This window comes from Oryza glaberrima, chromosome 2, assembly GCF_000147395.1.
Source record: "Oryza glaberrima chromosome 2, OglaRS2, whole genome shotgun sequence".
In the NCBI taxonomy this organism is placed as follows: Eukaryota; Viridiplantae; Streptophyta; class Magnoliopsida; order Poales; family Poaceae; genus Oryza; species Oryza glaberrima.
The window spans coordinates 14,485,318-14,505,815 of NC_068327.1; the positions used below are offsets into that span (position 1 = coordinate 14,485,318).

The 20,498-nt window shown below is 39.0% G+C and overlaps 1 protein-coding gene across 1 annotated transcript; it reads left to right on the forward strand.

Moving 5' to 3' along the window:
- Positions 1–860: 860 nt before the first annotated feature.
- On the forward strand, positions 861–18,902 carry LOC127761190 (alpha-terpineol synthase, chloroplastic-like). Its single transcript, XM_052285437.1, has 7 exons — positions 861–1,181; positions 9,943–10,198; positions 11,261–11,624; positions 11,773–11,991; positions 16,876–17,011; positions 17,147–17,398; positions 18,495–18,902. The coding sequence occupies exons 1-7, from the start codon at positions 900–902 to the stop codon at positions 18,792–18,794; spliced, it is 1,809 nt and encodes a 602-aa protein (XP_052141397.1). The 5' UTR covers positions 861–899; the 3' UTR covers positions 18,795–18,902.
- The last annotated feature ends 1,596 nt before the right edge of the window (positions 18,903–20,498 follow it).

The following is a 20,498-nucleotide window of genomic DNA, read 5'->3' on the forward strand; positions in this document are numbered from 1 at the left end:
GACTATTTGTGCCTAACTATGTAATAGAGACAAGGAAATTGAACTCTTAACGAGGCATTATCCAACAATTTATCCTCCCAAAATATTATTTGAGAGCCGTCTCTAATACGAAAAGACCCAAACCAAAGAATCTCCCGCTTTCCAAAAGGCTTGAGATAAAGGTTGTGATCCCAAATATTTATTACTCCCCACCTATATATAAAATTTCATATACTCAAATCTTATATTTATCAGCGATAAGAATAGATAGTTATAAACTTTCCACAATCTTTCTCTTTTTTGTATGTGTTGTTTATGTATAACAAATCTAAACATAGATCCGGTCGTGTTGGGTAAAGCACAGTTGTACAACTATTTTGGATGAAAAGCACAGTTGTATTTTGGATGAATTTTATAAACAACACATACAAAAAAGAGAAAGATTGTGGAAAGTTTATAACTGTCTATTCTTATCGCTGATAAATATAAGATTTGAGTATATGAAATTTTATATATAGGTGGAGAGTAATAAATATTTGGGATCACAACCTTTATCTCAAGCCTTTTGGAAAGCGGAAGATTCTTTGGTTTGGGTCTTTTCGTATTAGAAACGGCTCTCAAATAATATTTTGGGAAGATAAATTGTTGGATAATGAATTTTATAAGGAGCACGTGGGGTTTTATAAAATGAGGTGTTGGCCGGCCCGGCCCCTTTCCCACCTTGGATGAATTTTATCAAGGTGTTTTTTATTGTCTGTAGTTCAAGTGTTTCTTGCAGTTATTTTTTTTTTCCAAGAGTCACGTATTGCACCATGCATGTTCCCAGTATATAAACAATCTCAGGTTGGCAAAGCAGAAGGTGCAGGGTAGCTAGCTAGCTAGTAAGACGCAGAGCGCTAGCCACTTAGCCAGCTGCTGCAATGGCCACCAGTACCTTCTCCATGCAGTCATGGCAGTGGAGCAGCAACGGCCAGCTCGCCGCTGCTGCGTCACAGAGACGGAGCTCAAGTCTCTCATGGATGTGGCGGCAGCCGCGGCGGCGCCGGGGCGCTTTGCAGTGCCGCCGGCAAGCGCAGCAGCAGCTTACAGGGGTTGTGGGCGATCGGTTGGGCATGAGTAATAATCCGGGCAATTTCCAGCCGTCCGTGTGGGGTGATTTCTTCATTCACTATTCCAGCCCAACGGATTCCACCCAGCAGCAGGTTGATCTCGATCGGATCCCTTTCTCTCTATGGCTTCACTTGTATTTATTTGTTCTTTTAAAATTTTGACCGAATGAGTACATACCAGAGGGGAAAATGGCTCGAGAACTTCCCGTCCAGCCTGCACATTTTTCTTTTCGTACGCCGATACGCAGAACGTTGGATTGGATGTTGGATAAAATTAGACTGACTAGTTCAGCCTATAGTACTCTTCTCTCACCTTAACTACGCCGATACCGTCTAACCTTTTTGTTGGCGGTGTTTATTCAATGAAATTTAACACATAACAGATATTATTGGCATGGAAACGAACTAGAATAATAAATTTGTGGGACTAACTATATTTAATGAAAAGACAGTCAAATATGTTTAGACTGTAATTTTTCTGTTAGACTTTGCACTAGGATCACCTAGGTTAGATCTAGTCGGGTGGTTCTATTTGAGATTGATGAACGACAATGTAGATGAAAGGGAGAGGGGTTTAGATACCGACCGGTTGAGGTGTTCGTGGAGGAAGAAGCGCCGGACATCGTCGTTGTCGTCGCGGCATGACATGGACGGCGGCGACGGTGTGCTTGACGGCGGCGGTTGTCATTGCAGCTGTGGTCGTGGGCAATCCCGGCAAGGTCGTGGCGCGGCGGTGGCGTTTCCCGTCACTGGCTACGCCCCCTCGATCGGATTAGGGTTCGTAGGGTGGAGTTGGCGGCGGCGACGAATCTTGTACCGTGTGCCGTGCCGGCCTCCACCCCTCTTTTATATGGCGCAGTGTGACGGGGCCCCACCAGCCATTGGGCTGGGCGCCCCCGATCAGGGCGCGGTCAAGGTCCGTTGTCCCGTTGGGCCTGACGGGTGGGAGATCTATCTAACATTCTCCCCCTTGATCTCACTATTTCTTTTAGCTTTTTCTATTCCATCACAGATTTGTAAATAGAGCATGTTTCATCGTCACGGTCAATCACCGATGGATTCGACAGCCACTATACACATCTCTATTCAGAAATAGATACTTTTACTTTTGGGCCCTGTAGTCCAGGATTCATAAGGCTTCCCTTAAACCCATGCCGGCTACATGTTCCATGAACACGTTGGGTGGTAGGCCTTTCGTGAGCGGATCTGCGAGCATCCTTTCTGTTCTAATGTGCTCGAGACTGATTGTTTGATCCCGGACTTTGTCCTTCACAACATAGTACTTTATGTCAATGTGTTTGGTAGCACCACTTGACTGATTGTTGTGAGCGTACATTACTGCGGGTTCGTTGTTGCAGTATAACTTTAGTAGTTTCTCAATACTGTCAACCACCTTTAAACCGGATATGAACTTCTTTAGCTAATTCACCTGCCCCGTTGCCTCATAGCATGCTATAAACTCGGCATACATAGTAGACCCTGCAGTGATAGTCTGTTTTGAGCTTTTCCATGAAATAGCTCCTCCTGCCAGGGTGAACACATATCCCGATATTGACTTTGTGTTATCTTTTGCAAAGTCAGAATCTGAATACCCCACTATCTGGAGTGATTTTGATCTTCTATAAGACAGCATGAGGCATTTTGTTCCTTGCAAATAACGCAAGACTTTCTTTACCAATTTCCAGTGCTCTGGGCCTGGATTACTCTGAAATATGCCAAGTAACCCGGTAACAAATGCCAAATCAGGTCGTGTGCACACTTGCGCGTACTGTAGGCTTTCTACAGCTAACGCATATGGCTTTGTTTTCATTTTATTGAGCTCATACTGATTTCTGGGACATTGCGATGCCCCATACGTTTCCTCTTTGACTATAGGAGCAGGTGTAGCACTGCATCTGTACATGTTGAATTTCTTCAACACCTTTTCTATATATGTCTTTTGAGAAAGTCCCAATGCATATTTTGTTCTATCTCGGTGAATCTCTATGCCCAAAACATATGAAGCCTCATCGAGGTCTTTCATGTCAAAGTTTGAGGACAAGAATTTCTTTGTTTCCTACAGTAGACTGACATCACTACTAGCCAGTAGAATGTCATCCACATACAGAATTAGGAAAATAAATCTTCCATTCTTAAACTTTGAACAAATATAGTTGTCCTCGACATTCTCTTGAAACCCAAATTTCTTTATTGTCCCATCAAACTTCAAGTACCACTTTCTCGAAGCTTGCTTTAATCCATAAATGGATCTCTTTAGACGGCATCCCATATTTTCGTTTCCTTTCATGACAAAACCTTTCGGTTGCGCCATGTATACTTTTTCCTCCAAATCTCCATTTAGAAATGCCTTTTTTACATCCATCTGATGTAATTCCAAATCATAATGTGCCACTAGTGCCATTATAATCCTAAAGGAATCTTTACAAGAGACTGGAGAAAATGTCTCATTGTAATCAATCCCTTCTCGTTGCGTGAAGCCTTTTGCCACAAGTCGCGCTTTAAACTTTTCTATATTCCCTTTAGAGTCATATTTGGTTTTGTAGACCCACTTACAACCTACTGTTTTGGCTCCTTTAGGAATTTCTTCTAAATCCCAAACATCGTTTAGTTTCATTGATTTAATTTCATCTTTCATGGCTTCCAACCATTCAGATGAACGAGCGCTTCTCATGGCCTCTTCATATGAGGTGGGATCATCCTCCATATGCGACTCTTCTATATTATAAACTTTATAGTCATCACGGATAGCCGATCTTCTGACTCTTTCAGAACTTCTAGGGGCCACCACATTTGGCACATCCTGTACTGAGGCTCTTGTTGAGTCTCCTGTACTGGCACATTATCTGTTTGAGGCTGTTGCAGCTCCTCCTCTGGTGTGGCAATGATTTCCATTGAATCCTTTATAACAGGTTCCTCATTTTCATTTATTGTTGCCACAGGAGAGGTAACAACAGGTGTTGGTACCGCAATGATAGGCATTGCAGGCACAACATCAGCAGGTAGAGAGAAGAAAGGTTCCTGAGTTGACAGAGCGGGTACAGACACCCGCCTCTCCTTAAGATCAATTTCTCGAACTACCGAGCTCCCCCTAATCATTTCGTCTTCCAAGAAGACGGCATGTCTCCTTTCTACAAACTTTGTGTAACTGTTTGGACAGTAGAAACGATAGCCTTTTGATCTTTCAGGATAGCCAATAAAATGGCAGCTGACTGTTTTGGGGTCCAACTTCCCATTTTTTGGATTAAATACTTTAGCCTCTGTAGGACTCCCCCACACACAGTGGTGAGCTAGCGAGGGTACTCTTCCTGTCCATAGCTTATACGGTGTTTTGGGCACCGATTTGCTTAGAACTCTGTTGAGAATATGAATGGCGGTTTTTAACGCCTCCATCCATAAACCCAGTGGTAGTGTGGAGTAGCTCATCATGCTGCGCACCATATCCATAAGGGTACGGTTGTGCCTTTCAGCTACCCCATTCTGTTGAGGTTCGCCCGGTGTTGAATACTGGGCTACTATTCCATTCTCTAACAAAAACCTTGCAAAAGGTCCAGGGACTTCCCATAAGGCGTATGTTGACCATAGTACTCCCCCCCGCGGTCAGATCTTACTACTTTAATCTTTATATCATGCTGATTTTCAACTTCAGCTTTGAATATCTTAAATTTATCCAATGCTTCTGATCGCTTTTTAATTGGATAAATATAACCATAGCGGGAGTAATCATCTGTGAATGTTATGAACGAGTCATAGCCATCCAGACTTTTTACAGGAAATGGACCACAAATATCTGTATGAATGATCTCTAAAATTCCCGCGCTTCGTTTTGCACCCTTTTTTATGCTCTTTACAAATTTTCCTTTAATGCATTCTATGCATTGTTCTAAGTCTGAGAACTCCAATGGAGGAAGAATTTCATTCTTAACGAGTCTCTCAATTCTCCCCCTCGAAATATGGCCCAAACGACAGTGCCATAATTTCGATGAGACATCGGGAGTTCTCTTTCTTTTCTTGTTTTCTCTTGTCAATGAGGACACAACATTCACATTCTCAGAAAGAGATAACAAATAAAGCTCATCTCGCAACACAGCAAGACCAATACATGCATTATTATACCATAGTTCACATTTGCCACTTCCAAAGCGGCAACCATATCCATCAAAATCCAACTTTGATACACTTATTAAGTTTCTTTGCAAAGAAGGAACATAAAAGACATCTCGAAGTAAAAGTGTGAAGCCATTCGCAAGCTCTAGAGGAAGATCTCCAACAGCTTCAACTTTTTCTTCAACTCCATTGGCAACTCTAATGGAGCTTTCTCTTTTTTGCGTAGTCCTCGTCAAACGGAATGCCTTTAAACAATTACAAGCATGAATAGTTTCTCCAGAATCAATCCACCATGTGGATCTAGAGTAACCAACATAATGAGATTCATTTACAAATGTAATAATGTTCTCACCTTTGCTTGCCATGATCATTTTCAAGAAGTCAGGACAGTCTTTCTTGTAGTGTCATGTCTTCTTGCAGTGGAGACACTGATCTTTCTCAATAGCGAACTGTTGTTGCTGAGGCAGATGCTGAGACTATTTAGCTTTTGAGGTGGGAGACTTATGGTTCTTTTTCTTGTTATCTTTAACATAGTTAATTAAACTACCATTTGACTCTTTGATTCTCTCCTCCTCTTGCACACAATTAGCAATGAGCTTTTCAAAGTTCTATTTCTCTGGACTTATGTTGTAGTTGATAATAAAATTGTCGAACTGCTTTGGCAATGAGGCCATAACCAGATGGACCAGAAAGTCATCTGTTATGCCCAAATCCATTGGCTTCAACTTGGAAGCCATGTTGCTCATCCTAAGTATGTGGTCTCTAACACCACCTCCATGGTACCTTTCTGTCACAAGCTGTGTAGCATAAGTCTTTGAAGAGCCAGTAAACTGACTCTTTATTCTTTCAAGGTACTCTGAGACAGCATCACACTCTGGGATTGAGCCCAATATGATTGGCTCAATCGTGTTCTTTACCACAGCCAAACATTTCTTGTTGGCTAAGGACCATTTCTTTTGTTCAATGTCATACGACATGATGAGAGGAGCATTGTCCCTCTGTCTCTTTTGCCAGTCAGCATCTGACTCATTTTCACCTCTGATAAGTTCAGCAGGTTCTATAGGACATGGGATAGTCAACACCCAGTCCACCTCTCCCAAGATAAAAGCAAGGTCGAATTTTCTTTTCCATTTTGCGTAGTTATCTCCTTTCAGGGTCGGGATATCTTTAATGCAACCCATCAAGGAGTAGCCACCTGAAATAACCATGTGCGGTGAGAACAAAATTAACATTTAAATATTATGCATTAAGCCAACATCACCATTGGGCAGAATTAGACATAACACATAGCCATAACTATAACATTGCAATTATCAACGTTGGTCAGAAAATTACAACATCATAGCACATAATTAATGTTCCTAAAATTAAATTCTCCCATTGGTTCGAAATTTAATTTTAGAAACATCAATTTTCATCAATTTCATCTATTTGCAGCGGAAAAATATATAAAATTCATATGAACAGTAGCAAAACTCTGTTATTTACTCTCTGTAAAAATTCTCCCGTTGGTTCAAATTTAAACAGAGGTAAAACATGCAAAAATCTAATCAAATTCTATTGAAATTTGCATCAAAATTAACAAAATTTAAAGGAAAAATTGCTACTATTCTCTTTTCTTTATTTTCGGCCCCCGAGGGACCTCAAACGGACTTTTCTCGGTCGGCCCCGCGCGGGCGCTCCCCCTTTTTACCCCCCAGGCCACAACGTGGGCCTGGGCCGGGAAACCGCCGTGCGCGCGCGCCCCTCTTGGGCCGCTTTCAGACCATCCGCCGTCGGCCGTCCGATCGGCTAGGGTTTAGATCCGACGGCCGGGCGCCGAGATCAGAGGGACAAAACCCCGACCCCAGCCGCCGGCCGACCGAACCCTAGCCTCTCTTCTCTCTCTCGCGACCGCACGGAGCGGCGTCGCTGTCGCCTGCGACGTTCGCGCCGGCGCGCCATGGCCGGCGTGCTTTTCTCTTCTCTTCTCCCCCCACCCGCGTGAAGTGTGAGAGAGAGATCAGCGACGACGGAGATGGCGGTGCCGCCACGGGCCCCCTCGCCGGTGCGTGCGTGCACCTGTAGGTGCGCGCACGGTCGTCGAGTGGCTCCTCGGCGGTGCCCTTTGCCCTCCCCCTTTTGCCGGCGACGGCCGGCGACAAGGTAGGGTTAGGGTTTCAATCTTTTGATCCGTGCGGATCTTGTGCTTTTCTTTTCTTTGGATTTCTATCCCCGAACCGATCTAATCACTAGGGTGGCTCTGATACCACTGTTAGACTTTGCACTAGGATCACCTAGGTTAGATCTAGTCGGGTGGTTCTATTTGGGATTGATGAACGACATTGTAGATGAAAGGGAGAGGGGTTTAGATACCGACCGGTTGAGGTGTTTGTGGAGGAAGAAGCACCGGACATCGTCGTTGTCATCGCGGCTTGACATGGACGGCGGCGACGGATTGCTTGATGGCGGCGGTTGTTGTTGCAGCTGTGGTCGTGGGCGATCCCGGCGAGGTCGTGGCGCGGCGGTGGCGTTTTCCGTCATTGGCTGCGCCCCCTCGATCGGATTAGGGTTTGTAGGATGGAGTTGGCGGCGGCGATGAATCACGTACCGTGTGCCGTGCCGGCCTCCACCCCTCTTTTATATGGCGCAGTGTGACGGGGGCCCACCAGCCATTGGGCTGGGTGCCCCCGATCAGGGCGCGGTCAAGATCCGTTGTGCCGTTGGGTCCGACGGGTGGGAGATCTATCTAATTTTTCGACTAGTCATTATATAAAGGAAACATCATACAAATGATTGAGTACCTGCTTGAAAAAAAATGATTGGAAATAGACAAACGTATTACACATAACTGAAATCAAACTAGAAATATATGACAGCATATTTTTAGCAAAAACTGTAATCTTATTTGGATATGAATACGGATGCATTATAGGATGGCCCATTACAATAAAGTTTATTTAACTTTGGGCTAAACCAACTACTACCTCATCCAGTAGATACCAATTTTTAGTTGAATATTTGGAAATATCATTTATCCAGATATATAGGTACTAGTTGTCATATTTTAAGTTGTTACTTTCTCATTTTTAATAGATGACGTTGTTGACTTTAGCCACATGTTTGACAATTCGTGTTATTCAAAAATTTTATTTAAATGTATAAGATATAAATTGTGCCTAAAATACTTTTACTGATAAAATAACTCACAACAAAATAAATGATAATTACATAGAATTTTTTTCAATAAGACGAATGGTCAAACGTGTAACCAAGAGTTAACAGTGTCATCTATTAAAAAGCGGAGATAGTATATTTTTGATGGAAGGAGTACACATTAGCTATTTAATTTTTATACCTTGTACTACGTACGATCTAGTTTACCCCTCCGTCCCCCCCCCCCCCCCCCCAAAAAAAAAAGACCAATCCTACCTACAAACCTAGACACATGTGTGCCTAGTTTCGTAGGTAGGAATTCATTTTCTCTAGGACAGAGTAGTACTTCTTAAGAATTCGGTGTGCATGAGAGACTAAAATATGTTAGTTATGCCTTTATTTTAAGGTATGCGTATATTTTAATCTATGGTTCTGCATGTTGCCTACTTTTTTTTACTAGTTACTCATGACATTTATGATATATTTATGTAAGCTCCCAATTCCAGATTTCCTATAGTTTTTGGGTATTTCAAGCTTAAAAGTTCCACAGGTATGGATTCATGATTGATAACATTAGATTAATTATTATATTCTTATTTAGTATGAAATGTAACATTTTAATAAACTACTTTAATATAACTTGGAAAGTCTAAGTTCAGCATGGATTTGGTATCTAGAGTATTAGGTCTTGTTTACGATGACTAAGATTTTGAGAAACAGCTGGTTGGTAGTCAGCTTCTGAGAATCTAAAAACGATGGGTTTTTCAGCTTCTGTCTTCTAATTTATTTTCTAATTCTATAGTTATATACTTTTAGAATCTAGATAAGATTCTGCATAGTCTAAGAGAGCTGGAGATTCTGGAATAAGTTCTATATGCTTGAAGATCTCTCTAGCATGGCCTTACTTATCATGAAACTAGGTGAAACCCCGCGCGTTGCTGTGGGATTTCAGTATGATAACATTATAAAGATATACATTGAAACATTATTTGAATTATGTGGGATGATAATTTAACATGCTTGTATTTTAAAAGCTCTTAAATTATAAAAACTATAAAATTATAGATAATATAACATGTTTGCATGATGTTTAAATGTGATTATTGTTAGTGGATGATGATGTGGCATCTTATTAATTAGTGGATTAGTGGATGATGATGTGACATCTTGTTAGTGGATGATGATTTGGCATCTTTGCATGTTAAGCTTAAGAAGTTAGTGGGGGATAACTTTATAATAAGATAGGATTACCCTGAATACGTTACTATTACCGTTTACGTTCGTATTCTACGACCAGACACCTCCTAATTAATTTTTAGCCGAAGGGATCAATGTAAGATCGAGTTTTGCAATAGCATTCGGTCACTCTTTAGAGAGATTAATTAGTCGAAATAACATGAGTTCTCCTGCAACAACTTCCTCCCTGCAAACTTCCTATTAGTATGAAAAAGTCACAGGCAAAAGCCAACGGGAAAAAATTTCTCACAATGCTGGAAGGAATTTTCACTCGTCCTCCTCCCTACAAACTTTTCTGCACAACAAAAAATTACTATGAAATTTTGTAATGAGCTAATTTTCTTGTGGGTCACAAATGAATTTCTATTATTATTTGCAGGCATGGATGATACGACTAGAGAAACTAAAGGAAGAAGTGGCAACTATGATAACAAGTTCAATTGCCTGTAGCCTTCTTGAAAGACTGCAACTCGTTGATGCATTGGAGCGCCTTTGTGTTGACCACCTTTTTGAGGAGCAGATCAATGATTTGCTAGTGCAAATAAGCAGCACAAATGTCATGGACTGTGACGATCTTCATACGGTAGCTCTGTGGTTTTATCTACTTCGTAAGCACGGCTACAGGGTTTCACAAGGTAAAACAAAACCAAAATAATTGTGTCCTAATATAATTGTATATGATAAAGGCACCAAAAAGATCTGGTTGATCTGTCAGCAGTTCATTTGATCTGGTAGCACTAACATCATGGCGATTGTCAGCTGACAAATATCAGGAACTTAATATTTATTGTAGTTGTAGTGTAGTAATTAATTAATTTACGGTAAATTGCATTGACGATATATAAACTGGTCAAGTAGGTGCAATTTATATAGTTAGAATGAGGCATAGTGATGATAAACAAAGATATGAAAATGAGCAAATATGCAAGGGTTAGAAATAAATGAATTCATCATTCCGATGATGAAGGATCATTCCGATGATGAAGTCTGCAAATATATCATGTCTTGTGCATAATCATTATATGTGTGCACATCATGTCCTAATCAACATCAATTTGATAAAATTAGCATTATCAAGACATTTTGATCTGATTCACATGAACTATACAAGTTCGTGCACCAAAACGAGTCTTTTATAAGTTTATGTACTAAATTGCTGACAAGTTCATTACCGTTAATGCAATTTAATTATGGATTCCTTCAAAAAGGGCTTTTTAAAATTTCCTATAAACTTGAACCATACCAAAAATTTACATGTGGGTCTTTGGAAGCAAAGGGTGATACACGTAGAATCTAATTAAATGGCTAGATCCTTCATTATTCTCAGTGCTTAATTAACCACCTTTGTGCTTTTGCTCATCTTATTCACTGTGTTATGCCCACAACTGGGTATAGCAATGGTATTTTCATTCTGAATTTTACCTCTCATGGCTTTTGTTTATGCTTAATTCTATGCCTATAATTTCAGAAAATGATGCTTGACATATTTGATTATGTATTGGACTTTTGTGCCTAAGAAACTCCAAAAGGACTCTTGGAAGTTGAGAATTGGGATATGCCTTCTGAGTTCTCACAAATTTATTGATATTTCCTTTCACTTTAATTTACATTATGATGATAATTCTTTCCAGCTCATATTATATTATAGTTTGATATATAACATCATATTATTCATAACACTCAATTCCATATTATAGACGTGTTTGTAAAGTTTAAAGATGAAGGGGGTTGTTTTGCTGTAAATAGTCCAAGGGACATATTAACCCTGTACAATGCTGCATATCTCGGAACCCATGGAGAGATAATACTTGGTGAAGCTATTTCCTTCGCCAAAAGGTATCTTGAATCAACATTGCCCAATCTAGAAGGGTTGTTAGCCCATGAAACAAAATGTGCACTTAGCATCCCTCTGCCAAGGAGAGTAAGAATATATGAGGCAAAGGACCATATCTTGACTTATGAAAAAGAACATGCAACTCATGAAGTTATATTGGAACTTGCAAAGTTGAGTTCTAATATTATGCAACTCCATTACCAGGAAGAGCTCAAAATAATTTCAAGGTACAGTATTAATGTTAATTCTAATTATTTTCCTTGATAAAGCTCTAGGAACAATCTACTTATATTCAATTTTAATTTAATATTAAATATGTAGCTTATATAATTTAATTGGTAATAGTGAAATTAATAGTTACGTAAAAATGTACAGGTGGTGGAAGGATCTACAGGTTGAATCAAGGCTCTCATTTGCTCGAGATAGAATTGTTGAATGCTATTTTTGGATTGTAGGAGTGTACTTTGAACCAAAACACTCACGAGGCAGAATTATACTAACAATGGTTATTGCAATTGTGACACTCTTGGATGATATTTATGATATATATGGATCAACAGAGGAGTGTGAAGTTTTCACCAGATGTATGGAAAGGTTCGTATCATCCATTTATATATATTTATACTCTTACATGAAACAAAAGATTTAGTAGGAATAAAACTAGTACACAAGAAAAACAAAAATATTATATAATTGGTAGGTATATTTATTTGAAAGTAAAAGTGTGAAGCCATCGACCATATTCGCTCCACTCCAATGCAATGAAAAGCAAAAAACAATTTGACTAAAACCACTATAACGCAAGACCCCGTAGTAAATAAAGGAGAGAAAGACATGTACAAACCAAGCACAAAAAAAAAAAAAGAAAGCCAGGCAGCTACAAAGTCATTCTATGGGATTTTTAGGCTATATAAAAGAAGAAAGAGATCTTCTTTAAAAAGACATCACTGGTCAGCAAGTGAAGCTTTGTTTCCAAAAAAAAAATCACTAGTTCATTTTTCTTCCAACTATGCCAGGCTCCATGATGAACTTTCTCCAAAAGAATTGGAGAACTGGAAAGCATATTTTGCTAAAACAAGCATGTTTACGAAATTGGAAGATGTATCCCAATGATTAACAATCATGACCCAACACTAAATGCTAAATGCACAACTGAAGAAAAGATGCTGCAAGGTTTCTCTCTACAAAAGGTCACAAACGACACCAAGTGAAAGTGGCTCATTGAGGTGCATAGTGTTTCCAATGCGACACATCCTTGTTGTTTCGTCTATCAATCAACGGTACCAGTAATCATCCAAAGTACTTGCATCACATCTATGCTACAAAACTAAGAACTTTTTGCTGGAATTGATGTTAGACTCTCCAAAGACAACGCCTTCTAGATCAGTCTATACTTTCAATAGCTGATTGTTGCAGGGACAAGAAGCACATGTAGTACGTGGGTAAATCTAATAGAATTGAATTTACCAAAGTTAGTCTACCCCCATTAAGAAGAAAGGAAGCACTAGATGCCCATCTTCATTCACTTATGTCCACCATAAGGGCAAAGTTAATAACCTTAGTCTAGTGTTCCCGGTGGTAAACCTAGATAGTAAATTGTAAGGAGCCAATTGAACAGCCAAATACAATAGCGAGAGTATAGGCCTTCTCATTGTCTATTTCAAAGGAATTTTGCAGGATTTTTGATAATTGACCTCTATACTAGTTTAAAACAATGCAATTCTTTTCTAGAGGCATTCATGAATAATAGTGTGTCAACATACTAGATAATTGGAAATCATCATTAGATACATGGATTAGCATAGAAAGCATATTTATTGTATGAGACTTACAACCCCTAGACCAAAAAACGAAGGTGATAGGGCCCATCCTCTGCTATAAAGTTTGCCATATGGTAGCAGCCTTCTCACCATGCTCACTAAAAACCTGCAACACCCCAGCCCGTTTGTAGCCAGTAGTAATGGTGTGGTTTATGCCCATTTTACTAGGTATGGTGTTGCATGGTGATGGTTTAGTACTAAAGTTTAGGTGGGTGTTGGTATTTCTTACGATCACAGATAAAATCCGCAAGCGCACGGATATACCGATATAGCACTTCCCCTACGGAGTATTCCAAGGGTATCGAATCCAAGGGAACGTGTGTGGTCAGATCTTCCTCCGGTTCATCCAAGGACACCAAGCAGATGATAGGCCAGGATAGAGAGGATTTACTAACGAGAAACAGTGTCTAAGGAAAGCTTAACTTTAATCCTAATGCAATACTTCAGGCACTGGCAACCCGTTGTTCCCAGATGTCGCTCTACTACGTACCCGAACAGGGAGAACTTAAGTGATCTCGAGGACTATCACCACCTCTACACCCACCTCAAACGTACTGTGGGATACGCAACATTTACTGGATAACAATTACCTAAACACCACGTCTAAGCAATTAATATCTACTTTAGTGTTTATAACTCACCAAAGCAATCACTTTAGTTGATTATAGTGAACAATAATCCCGTATGCTATTTAGGAACTTACCAAGAGATAATTCTCACAAGATAAATCTAAATTACTCAAGAAGAATATTATATTGAATTCAGAGTAGTAAATAAAATAAAAGAAATAGGAGAAGATTACCGACAACTCCAGAATTCTTCCAACTTCCTCTGCTCTACTCTCTTCCTATTCTAGTATACTATATAGTACAATAGAGCCTCTTATAATTCAGCTCGAGCTTGGAAGTGTGTGTTGAAGTGAGTGAGATGATGTCCTTATATAGGGGTAGGTATGACGGTTATACAATGCGAATTATCGGAAATGCCCCTCAACCACCATCAGGAGATAATTAGGACCGTCCATGCCAAACCCCAGCATGGATGGATGAGATTTTGGTTCGGCCGAACCAGGGGGCTGGGCCCATCTGGCCTAGCTCTTGGCCCATCTTCCCCCCTGGACCTCCTCTATCTATTTCTCAGGATTTTGGGTTGATTCTGTGTATTTTGATGAAGTTCACAACCCATCCTTGCATGGATACACATTTCTCCTTACTTTAGTCTGATTTTCCTCCCAACTTTAGGGTTTATCATCTGCATACAAAAATATACCAACACTTGTGTAATATGTGAGTTTAAACACCTATCACTATGTTGGATGTTTTATTGTCTGAACTTTATGCAGATGTTGGCGGTATAGAATTGACATTTAACAGCCGCCAACAGTGGGCGAGAGCATGATTATAAGCCTTTAGTGCTCCAACCCTGGTATCCCCAGTTAACCCTTTTACATGAAATGAGTACGAATGTTTAAGTGGGGTACTATACGTCTGTGAGCATGCTCAACATGTAGAATGGACTAATGCAACTATTTGAGGCATGGTATTACCCTACCATCAGTGGTGGTAATTTGGGTCAGAACATCTTTTCTTTACCTTTTAGTGGTCATTGCATGAAAGAACATTGTGTTTTCTTCACCCAGCATTGTCCATCTTATCGTGCATCTCTTTTACCCATCTTCCTGCTTATATCTAAGTTACATAAGGGCTTTTTCCTTAATAACTTGTCTAAAGTTCCATTCGGGTACAGTGAGGTCCCTCGATTCCTCCAACGTGTCTATTAAAGAAATGGCCATATTATAGTGCTGATTAAAATGCAAAACTTCACCTTAGATTATTTATTGTTAGTAGAGCATCTTCAACACTTACAAACCCATTTCCTATAGCTATTAATTTTCAGCTTGTTTGGTGACTTAGGAAAAGAGGATTGAGAGTTTAGATGAGTGAATTGATCGTGAGATTAACATGATAATTTAATTTTTAATTCGAATGTTTTGTTTGGTAGAGGTAGTGGGAATTCAAAAGGAGTTTAGATGGAGACTAGATCTTAAGTGAAAATGGGTGGCTAACATTTGTTTATGCAACATAAAGGAGGAACTCTCTCTTAATTCGCACCCCCTAAAGCATTGTTTGGTTAATCCCCAAGAGGGAGGGAATTAGAAAGGAATAATTCCACTCCACAATAGGTCCCCATCTGAGAGGGATTAACCGAACAAGAACTAAGCAGGGAGTTCCTCCCTCAATTCCCCATCTCCATCCTACCAAAATCCACATGTCCCTGAACCAAAAGGAGTACTTAATATATAGCTCTATCCCTATAAACTCCCAACCCCTCCTAAAAACACCCCCAACCAAATGCACTCTTTGGATCTTTTTGCAAAATTCGTTCCTGCTCCAACAGAATTATGTATAATATTTACAATGGAGGAAAAAATAAAAAAAAAGTACAAATAGAATTATGGAAAACTCCATGAATTGCATTTTCCATACATGGAAAAATAGTTGCACATTATTAAAAAAACCTTCGCATTTCTTATATGAAGCTGCAATTGTTACCACTTATACAAATAAAGACATCTGGAGCAGTTGGCTTATGTGCATAATCATATTCGTGAAGTTCAAATGTAGTTACCATGTAATGCCCAAATAGTTCCAACAATAATAGGTTGCAAATCAACATGACAAAAAAAAGGTGGACCATATCTTCATGACACATTCATGTTCATCATGGAATGAATAGTGTCTTCTTTGTATAGCATGACACCGTGTTAAGTCTATTCCATTAGCAATAGCCAAATAAACACTTTTAGCTTCATTATGTATCTGTTGTCCCAAAATGATAACCATAGGTTGTTTAGCTTGCAAGTGGGCAAGTGGGCATAGAAAAGAGTTATTTTTAGATGATTGTAATATGTTTGTAGCTGTAACCTCTATGCCTTGTGCACACAACCCAAAGAAAACCTATAACAATGGACAAGCCCATACTTATCTATTGGTCCACACATTACATATACATACATACATACATACATACATACATATATATATATATATATATATGTGTATATATATATATATATATGTGTATATATATATATATATACACATATATATATACATATATACATATATATACATATATATATATATATATATTGGATATTCCATATTTCTTAATATTGTTTGTATATCTGGCAAAAAAAATCTTGAACTTAAATTAGCATAATATCCATACATAATCTTTCTTTTCTTTTAAACAAAAAATTATGGAGTCCATGATGATAAATTAGATGTGATTACCATATAATATTATGTTGTAAATTGTTTGAATTATTATATCTATTCAAATGTCACATACTTCCAGAATTTTATGTGTAAATATTTCTAACTATACCATCGCTAATGGCAGCTGCCGCAAAAGAACTTAAGTTAATGTTTTTTTCATGTTTTCTGAGCATTTTGATGTTGTTTCACAATGCCCTATCCAAAAGGAGAATTATCTGCAGCTAGGAGTTGGAACGATTTTTTTATTTTCTTAACTATGTATTCAATTATTGATATGTGCCATTTTATGTAGAGTTGAAATATGTACTTTTTTGAACCATTTTTTTGTTATTGATGAATACAATATTCATATAACTTGCTAATGTTTCTATGTTCAGGTGGGATCGCAAGGCTGCTCATGATATCCCAGAATACATGAAGTTTGTTTATGAAAAGGTTTTAGATGCCTATGAATATATCGAAGATTTGCTGGCAGACGAGGAGAAGTTCCGCATGTCTTACCTCAGAAACTTTGTATGCATCTTGATGCCTATACATTTCGTGTATTTTATAAACACCAGGAAATTACATATTTAACTTCAAGAATATACAACGAGTGAGATAGTAGGTTAGCATCTAATCTAAAAACCACCAAACTTCATTTCACAGACAATAGATCTGGTTAGAGCATTTAATATAGAGGTGAAATGGCGTGATGCAAGATATGTCCCAGCTACCGTTGAGGAGCACTTGCAGATTTCAACAAGGTCCGGCGGATGTTACCTATTATCGTGTGCTTCATTTGTTGGGATGGACCACATTGCAACAGCAGAATCATTTATTTGGGTTTCCAGCGCACCTAGAATAGTGTGTGCACTTTGCACAATTTTGAGGCTATCAGATGATCTTGAGACATTCGAGGTAATTAACTATGCAATACTACTATTCGGTGATTATTTAAATTTGTTTATCAGATAAAAGGGTGGAAATAGTAATTTCAAAATATAAATAGGGGAGCATGATGATGCTTCATGGGAAAGTATCAAGTGTAATGCTTCATGGGAAAGTATCAAGTGTACTGCTAGTACACTTCCATGCTAACAACATTAAAAATACACATAATCGAGTATAAAACACCCCATTACAAAATTGTAGCAAACAATCTATGGTATGTGCTACCATGTACAAATTGATCCAATACTTCATGTATATGCACGAAAATATGAATATGAAAAGCATGACATGATAGGAAGTATGCATTTGTCTTTTCTGTTTGTCCATGTATATATTGCATTTTACACTCCAATTATGTTGTGTAGTGGTACATATCGATCCTCTTGCTGTATACTACATTTTTTCCTTGTAAATTATATGCACATCAAGTGTTTTTTTTCTGAGTTGGTAGAATGGGAACATACTGTAGCAGATGGTGGTTTGCACTTACGAATGGCTGAAAACATGGGGAATTCGCTGATGACTTTACGGGAAATTTAACTCGCGGCAAATTCACCATGAAAAATTGTAGGAAAAAAAGCAATTCAAATTATATGCTACTGCATATATAACCAAGGATCATTGAGATACTATCATTAGTAACTAGCGAAGTAGTTGGAAAATATATATTAGAGCATGTACAAAGGCAATTAGGTAGTGCACCAGCATATAGCTCTGTCACGTAGATTAGATGTTGATCTGATGTGTGTGTGCGTGAGAGAGAGAGGGGGCGTAGAGAGAAAAACATCGACTCTACATGAGGAGCCACTGTTAACAACAAGATACAACGAAGATGGGGGTAGTTGATTTGGTATTTAGGCACTTGATTCGATGAAAACAAAATAATATACAGAGTAATTGCGTTATGCTTACTGCTTTACCAATAATTGCATGCTTGACGAGGACGAGGAAGGACCTAGTAGCTCTTGCTTGGCCTAACCTTTGAACTTTTTAAAAAGAAGAGATAAGGGGAGCAATTTATTTATTTTACCAATATGTTTTAACTCAGCATTTGTATTTGTAGCGAGAGCAAGTTGAGTTACATGTTGCCCCAACAATTGGCAGCTACATGAAGGAGCACAATGTCTCGGTTGAGAATGCATGTGAAAAGATCAAGGAACTGATAGAAGACACATGGAAAGATTTTAATCACGAGTGGTTAACCCTAGCTAATGTCCAACCGAAGCAATTATTGGAGAGGATTTTCAACCTGGCAAGGACAATGGAGTTTATGTACAAACATGATGACAAATTCACAAACTGTCAGAACCTAAAAGATAGGATACACTCATTGTTCGTAGAAACTTTTGCATCAACCTATTGATAATTAGTCTTTCGTCTCATGTATTTCATCGGCCACCACCAACCTACATATGTGATGTTCTAATGTAGATTTCAGATGTATTGCTTTTGTTCATTAAAAATAAGTAATATCTTGGACATTCAGACCAGTGTGGTATTGTGCGCGTACATATTCACTTTATGTTGCATGATTAATCATATAAATGCATTGCAAATGTCCTCACGCATTCATTTTTAGGAGCAGCGCAAGAAGATTGACTTCAAAGTCCTGTCGAGGTTTAAGGGGTGATTTGTTGGTTAACCCACGAATTTTTTACTTAGGAATTCCATTTTTGCTTAACATCACTCAATTTCCTTTGTAGTGGCTATGGCCATGTCAATTGACTGTACATTTTTTTCGTAGGTCGTCTTGCATCAGGTAGTCTATAGCATACATTCAAGAGTCGCTAGTTCTTATTCAAAGCACATCCTCTTTCATCGATGGTCAGTCGGTCAAAGCATGGTTACAACAAGTAGACACATCTCCTAGCCAACTACCATGCAGTGGTACCAGCACTAGGTGCCAATTAATGAGAGTTTGTACTAGTTCAGATGGAGAAAAGTGAGGTAGATAAATGTCCCAATTCAAAGGCAAGCAGTAGCAGATGTCACAATCTCAAAGCAACCTAGCAACCAAACTGGCAGTACAAGTAGGAAACCTTCCAAGCATAGTAATTTATCTGTAAATAATCTTGAAGTTCCACTAAACCACCTTGGTAGTATAGTTGGCAAGGAAGTGGTGAGGAAATACAAAGAGAATAGCAGCGCTATCAGCAGAAGTAGTAGAGATAGAGAGGAAGCAAGAACTCACCGGTAGTATGGTTATGCCGGCGACTGTGTTGGTGTTTATTGTAGCGGTGAGGAGGTGGGCGGCCGCCATAACAGAGAGAGGCTAAGGGTGGAGGAGGATGATGCACCACTGAACTCGCTGGCGGTGGGTACTGCTGTTGGTGTCCGGTTCAGCTAGGGGCTGGACTTTAGCAACACGAGGAGACAAAACCGAGCAGCAACAATTGGGAGATTAATTAATAATAAATATTTGTGCTGGAATTACATAACACAATGTCCGGTATGAAATACATGGTACAGCTGACCGGGTCTACTTCTATTTTTGGTGCTCACGCAAGTTCCTCTTTGATCATATAGATGATTATGGTTCTGTTTCAACTAAAAAAATCTATTTTATAGAATATTACTCCTATAATTGCATCAAAATATATTTCTAAAATAATAATATTGATAATGATGAGATGATTGACAAACCAATGATGATGGTGATCATCGGGACAATAATATGATAGGTAGGAGGAGCTTAGGTATGCAATGATTGATGATGGAAGTGAGGGCTCTCTCTACATATGGTTTACTTATATAAGGACTAATCACCCTGTCATTCGTATCAGGGAACCATGTAAATCGTGCCAACCATCGGTCGAATACACGGACTGGACCCAGACCTAGCATGGTGGTGTGGAGAGTTGTTAGACTCAACATAACCAAGGAGTAAAATAGATGGAAATATGGGAAAAGTTATGTAATCTTATCATGATAACACATTTAGTGAAATGTGACACATGTTAAGAGTAGCTATGGGTATAGGATACAAGCCTGTGTAGTGCTAAATTAAATCGTGATTCACACCTATCTCCTGGATTGGAGGCTATGAGGAGTTGCTACAAACTCTATT

What these genes read in the sequence shown, in the direction of transcription:
- LOC127761190 (XM_052285437.1), top strand. Translation starts at nt 900, where the DNA reads ATGGCCACCAGTACCTTCTCCATGCAGTCATGGCAGTGGAGCAGCAAC. An exon ending in TTCACCAGATGTATGGAAAG is followed by an intron (nt 11,992 to 16,875) that starts GTTCGTATCATC and finishes TTCTATGTTCAG; the next exon opens with GTGGGATCGCAAGGCTGCTC. An exon ending in ATGATCTTGAGACATTCGAG is followed by an intron (nt 17,399 to 18,494) that starts GTAATTAACTAT and finishes TTGTATTTGTAG; the next exon opens with CGAGAGCAAGTTGAGTTACA.